Here is a 6,824-nt window from a genome sequence, read left to right as displayed (position 1 = left end):
AGCATACACTACATTACTCTGTTTTTGCCGGGGTTTCCCTGAAACTCAGACTGAAGAAGTCTCTTGGAGGAGAAATGAAAAGTTTCACTAAAGAAGAACCCGTTCAGAGGACCTACTTATTTTTTTCTTTTTGATGTTTTCTACCTGGATTATTGAGATGCATCAGGACATATCCATCATTGCTGTTTACATCCCCCCGGACGCAGACACAAGAGCAGCCTTGGACACCCTCTACAACTACATCAACAATCTGGAAAGCACMTGTCCTGAGGGAGTCTTCTTTGTGGTAGGAGATTTCAACCAAGCTGATTTGAGAAAGCTACTCCCWCATTTTTATCAACATGTGGACTTTGCGACCAGGGGAATCAACACACTGGAAGGCAGCCCCCAGCCCCCACCTTGGCTCATCAGATCACATCTGTGATGTTAACACCAGCAGACAGACCTCTGCTTACCACGACAAAGGCAACACTGCAGGGCTGCTTTGAAACCACTGACTAGGACATGTTCAAATCAGCTGCCACTAAAAACCAGGAGGTTGACATTGATATGTTGAAACTGTGTCTGGCAACATTCTAAAGTGCACAGAGGATGTCCGCACAACAAGACGCATCACAATAAGAGGAAACGAGAAACCATGGATGACTACGGAGGTGCGAGCCCTCCTGAGATCAAGACACACAGCTTTTAAATCTGGAGACAATAATGCCCACAGAACAGCTAGAGCCAGGCTGAACAAAGAAATCAGACTAGCTAAATGGGCCCACGGACACTAAATTCAAGACCACTTCCAGGAGGACAGAGACAGCAGGAGTCTGTGGCAAGAAATCAAAACAATCACAAATTAAAAGACCACTCCACATTCCTGCGATGGAAACACCAACTTCCTGAACCAACTGAACAACCATTTTGGACGGTTTGAGGCCCTCAACACACTGGTGGTAAAGGCAACTGGAGACTATGAGGAACAGGTACTGCATCTCAGCTCAGCTGAAGTCCTCCGCACCCTAAGAGGGATCAACCCGAGGAAAGCTGCTGGTCCTGACCAGATACCAGGCTGTGTGCTTAAAGAGTGTGCAGGACAGCTGACACATGTTTTTACAGACATTTCAACATCTCCCTGCATCAGGCTGCAGTTCCATCCTGCTACAAAGAGTCTGCAATCATCCCGGTTCCTAAAAAAACCGCAGTAACATCCTTGGATGACTACCGCCCTGTAGCATTAACACCAATAATCATGAAGTACTTTGAAAGGATGGTCAAAGATCACATCACCACCATCCTCTCAACATCACTGATCCACTACAATTTGCATATCGCCCACACTGCTCTGAGGACGCCATATCCACTGCACTCCACCTGACCTCGAAACACCTAGAGAACAAAAACACAATGGTCCGGATGCTTTTTGTGGACTTTAACTCAGCCTTCAATACCATAATCCCACAGCACCTGTTAAACAAACTGGACCAACTTGGAATGAACACCCTGAGAAAGTGGATGCTGGACTTTTTAACAGAMAGACCACAGTTCATACGGGGAGGAAACAACAGGTCAGACACCATCATGCTGAGCACAGGCGTCCCCCAGGGATGTGTGTTCAGTCCCTTACTTTATACCCTGATGACCTACGACTGCTGTGCCAAATACAAGACGAATCACATATAGTATGCAAATGACAACAATGGTGGATCTCATCCAGGACGGTGAGGACAAACACTACAGAGAGGAGGTGGACCTCTTTGTACAACGATGCAGCAACAACAACCTGCATCTAAACGTAAAGAAAACAAAAGAACTGGTGATCGACTTCAGGAAGAAACAGCCTGAGCATTCACCGCTCCTCATCAACACTGCGTTAGAGATCATCCCGCATATCAAGTCCTTGGGGGTCCATGTTGCTAATACTCTCAGCTGGTCACTGCACAACAACTACATCGTGAAAAAGGCCCGCCAGCGACTTCACTTCCTGMGCAGGCTAAAGAAAGCACACCTAAAAACATCAATCCTCACAACCTTCTACAGAGGCACCATTGAGAGYGYACCCAAGTCTGAATKACAATCTCATCTWCCTGCTCAGAATTATTTTTCATTGCACAGCTGCTGATCAAACACTTCCTGAACTGTATCTCATCTACCTGTTCAGTGTTTTCGCACACAGACTGTTATACATTGTACAAATGCACACACCTTACTACATTTCTTTTTATTTAAACCACCACAACCTCGATCTTGATTCTACCTCACTATTTCGATTTTATTTTTATTACTATATTATTTTCTGTTTTGTTTTATATGCTTAACATACTTTACACTGTCTAATTTAGTATTTTAAACTTTACATTACTTTTTAGTTTATCAGGCTGTTTATGTCGTGTGCTATATGCATTGTAATTTCATTCTACAGGGCATAACTGATGTTATGTTTGAATGACAAAGAATCTGAATCTGAATTTCTGCCTCATTATGTAAATAAGGTGGGCGGGRCTTCTTGAGTCAGCTCCTCTCCTATTGGTCAACAGAGAAGAAGGAGCAGGATCCATGTGCAGATCTACWGTGCTGCTGTTGCCTCAGTTTAGCTTAAAACAACAAAGGCACTGGTAAGTGTTTCCCTCCTTTCCTTTGTTTTAAACTCAACTTTAAACTTTCAGCTAAACTGAGGCACCTCAAGAAACACGAAATGTAAAAACAAAGAATGGAAATAAAAAGACTTGTGGTAAAAATGCTAAAATATATATTTATAATCATTTAAGAGACAAATGCATCTACAAGTAAAATATATTTTTATTTTTCCTTTTACTTGTAGATGCATTTGTCTCTTAAGTGTATTTATTTATTTAGTGGTCCATTTATACATTTCTGCTTGTCAGATTCGGTCCTCCAAATAAATGTACATAATTTAGCAAAAAATAAAATATATTTGATATCACAGCTACAGAACTCATATATATGGTAAGAAACAAAAACTATGGAAATTTCTTCCTTCACAGATTCACAGAAAAACATCCAGTCACCAGCACACTCACCTCCGTCCTGGTCCGCCCTGATCTGGGCCTCCAGGTCCTCGGGGTCGACGTACTGATAGCTCTCTTCGTCATCGGAAGGTTTGCACTTCCCGCAGCACAAACAGCAGCAGCAACAGCAGCAGCAGCAGGTGAAAACTGTGCAGCACAGCAACAGACTCTGCAGGGATTAAAACACACAAAACATTCTTCTGAGCCATATGACAGGAGACAGAACTTAATCGTGTCCAGACTGTCAACTGTGAACAATGAGGCCTTTTATCCCATCCTGTCGAACAGATTACAGCTCAGCCAGAAACGCTGACACATTTAGGAGCCGTATGACATCCAAGAACATAAAGATAATCCAGGAGGTTGTTTTTTACAAAGTTATCAGTTTTGTTTCAGAAACTTGAAGCAATAACACATAAACACAACACAATAATCTATGGCTTTAACATGTATGACAGTGTCAACAACAAAAAAAAAAAGGGCAGCATCATAAGCTTTCCAGATGCAGCACATCTGCTGCACATCTGTTGTATTAGAAAGCATTACACTGAGCAGAAGATGTCATCTCTAATCCACAACGCCCGGTCCGATGACTGAACGTGTGCATTTCGAAGATTCTCGAAACGATCCATCAAAAACCATCAMCGCTCATGTAGATATTCCAGCTGTTTTATAGTGAGATTATGAGGAAACGTWATGAACCAATGAGATTTTACATTTTGTTGACAGCTCCTTGTTTGAACAGCGAGTCCAGATTTAACMAAGACTAAAGTGGATTGCTCCATGTCTTCTTTCTTTAAACATATAAAAAAAAACAATAAAATTAAAAATAAACACTATTTGTAAGTTTGGTTTTTAATTAGCTGGAAGGTTTGAAAATTAGAAGCAACTACAAGACAATTTAGGTAAAATAAGAAAAAATCAGCAGAAAATCACGTATTTTAACTGTTGAATACATTTTGTTGTGTTCTTGGAGTCTCTAGGAGGCAGAAAAGTTACATTTAGTTTTAAACGTTTCTGTGCAGCTATATAGTCGTAAAGTCCTCTATCAAACTGGAATAGACCACTCTGGAAGCTGGAGGTGGGCGGGGCATGAAGCACCTCGTTTGGACTTAGACAACCTCAAAACAAAACAAGTTGGGACACACCCCAGAAAAAGGGCGGGGCTTGTGGAGTTACCATAAGGAGGAAATTCAGACCAAAGCGTTGCAGTTCCACTTTATATAGACCAGGCATTTAGCTAGAGGGGCGTAGGGGTGTCTTTACAACCTGTTCTGTTTTGCGACGCCCTTTATCTGCGGGCGATGCCTCAGGATTCCCACCGAGTTTTTTTTCTTTTTTACTCTACGTAACCCTGCCAGGTTACGGATGGAACTTTGAAGCCAGGGGAACACAAAAATTAATTGCACTGGCTTAGACAGAGGAGGTGGGTAGCGCTGTTACAGTGGCTGAAATGTGTCGTTTTCACAATTTCCGATCATAMCTTTTTTTGCCTACATAAATTTCGTAAACTTGCATCAATAATATGGGGGGGTTGTTTTAAAAGTGTCAACGTCAACCTTCAAAATCCTACCTAAAAAAGCCTGATGTAGACCCAAACTGAAGGATTTACCTGTAAAAAAGAAGGATTTAAAGACATCATACGTTTATTTTAAATGATTATTGTCAAAACAAATCGTGTCTTCTTGGAATAACAGAACCTTTACAAAGTAACTCAAGAAATGACAGTTTGTAATGTCAGATTCTACATCTGTGCATTAAATCAATCTTTCCCCAAAAACAAATCTCTGTTTTAGTGCTGCTACTCAGATTTTAGGCTTTTTCATCTTAATGTGGCATGATTAAGAAAGTGCGTGAAGACAAACAACTTTACGAACCTTAAACCACCATTTGGACATGAGGAAGTAATATTTAACGCTCTCCTCTCCGAACTGTTCAGACACGTAAAGCCCCATGGAGCCATACTCGTCATAAATCTTCCTCTTGTTCTCGTCGTTTAAAATCGAGTTGGCGTTGTTGATCTCCTTGAACTTCTCCGCTGCTTCTGGGTTGTCGGGGTTCTTGTCTGGATGGTACTTCAGAGCGAGTTTTCTGACGAGGGAGAAAGAATTAAAGAATGAAACGAACCAGTCATTCATGATAGCTCTTCGCTGACTCCATCATGTTGACGGTGTGTTATTAATAAAATAATAAAAAACCTGAGTCACAATTAAAAAATTCAGGGTTTAAGGACATACTTAAAGCAACATTTCCAGGGTGGAGTGCTTTACTGCTCTGCAGAGACTGGCCCTTCTTAAAGAGGCAGCTAAGACTCTTAAGTTGAGTAAATATTCAGATGACTTCATGTTCAAACAGCTTACCTGTATGCTTTTTTGATTTCTTCTGCTGAAGCTCCTTTCTCAAGGCCTAGCACCTTGTACACGCTCTCTCCCGAGGTGGACATCTTCCTTTGGGGGCGGGAGGAATTCTGTTCAGCCATGGCTCACTTCTGAGAAAAAAAAATAAACGAACAAGAAAAGATTTGAAGATGATGTCACATCTCAAAGATCAGACCGTCAAATCTTAACGCTCTGCTCTGATGGAGCAAATAAGGAATCTTTAACAATAAGTCAAACACATTTTTTGCATTTCGTAAATAAATATTTACATCAAAAGTTGGTCAAATGATAAAACAACGCATTAAAAATTCACTTCTGACGTGTTAAAAAGGGACAAAAATTCTATTACATTACATATCTAGTTATTACCTCCGCCAAAGGCGAGGTAATGTTTTCGGTCRCGTATGTCTGTCTGTCAGTTTGTCTGTCGTTCTGTCTGTGGACAACATTACTCAAAAACTTGTGGACGGATTGTCATGACATTTTTACCACACGCGGGTACTGGGCCAAGAATCACCTTTAAGTTTTGGTGATGTTCCGGATCACGATGCGGATACAGGAATTTTTTTTCTTTTAACACCCAGATCTGCAAAGCTGTGATGCTTTCACAGGGCTTCTGTAAAAAACAGTGAGCTGGATTGGACAGCACGGACTTCAAACTTTATTAACGTAATGTTAAAACCAGATTTAATGATGAATAATTTTTATCATAATATGCACATTTACAGAACGTTTTGTGACCAGGAAGTGCGTGACTGCACCGTGAAACCTATTTTCTCCCATTTCCTCAAACACACTACATAGTCGGTAGGCTTGTAAACAGATTGCTTCTGGCATTTGGAGACAGGAGTAGTGTTGTTACCTCTGAGTTAGTTAGTTTGTTTGGCATGGAAGAGGCAAACTGCACCACATGAGTGACGCGCTCTGGTGCGGTGGACCAAAAAAAAAAAAACAAGCTAGTGGACGTCGAGTGACGAGTCTGACATTTTTTTCTCATTGGACTCCCCCGGGAAGAAATCCTGTGCATACTGCCTGCTTAAATGTTCGCTACGTCAGAACTTATTCTGCAAATGTGTTTCCATCTCTGCTTTTGTGCATTTACTCTATTACAGGATGGGGGAAATTGGCCTTGGTGGAGGTCTGCACTCTCCGAGTGCTTCTAGTCAGTATGCACTGCCAAGGCAATGCACACTATTGTGATTCGTTTCCCATCCAAGTCATTCCAAATTTGGCATGCTTCTCCTCCTGCACACTTTGTCCTAGAGCTGCCATTGTAATTTATATCCATGAAGCTCCTGTGCCAAAAGATGGCTATGCCTTTTGGTGCCTGTAAAACTTATAGTTTTTGAAATATTAACTGACATAATTAGAAATAAAAGCAGAATTATATCAATGAACTACTAAATAAATACACTTAAAAAGGGATCCATGA

At 41.2% G+C, this 6,824-nt stretch overlaps 1 protein-coding gene across 1 annotated transcript in view; it reads right to left on the bottom strand.

Annotated features, from left to right (window-relative positions):
- dnajc5ga (DnaJ (Hsp40) homolog, subfamily C, member 5 gamma a) overlaps positions 1-6,824 on the bottom strand; it is a gene marked incomplete in the record, with an annotated part of 42,135 nt that overhangs the window by 25,723 nt on the left and 9,588 nt on the right. Inside the window, 3 exon segments of the mRNA XM_014025944.1 lie at positions 3,027-3,183; positions 4,892-5,105; positions 5,375-5,502. Of these exon segments, the coding sequence (XP_013881398.1) occupies positions 3,027-3,183; positions 4,892-5,105; positions 5,375-5,493 (490 nt within the window).

Source organism: Austrofundulus limnaeus, unplaced genomic scaffold (assembly GCF_001266775.1).
Source record: "Austrofundulus limnaeus strain Quisiro unplaced genomic scaffold, Austrofundulus_limnaeus-1.0 Scaffold511, whole genome shotgun sequence".
Taxonomy (NCBI): domain Eukaryota; kingdom Metazoa; phylum Chordata; class Actinopteri; order Cyprinodontiformes; family Rivulidae; genus Austrofundulus; species Austrofundulus limnaeus.
This window is presented reverse-complemented; position numbering and strand designations above follow the sequence as displayed.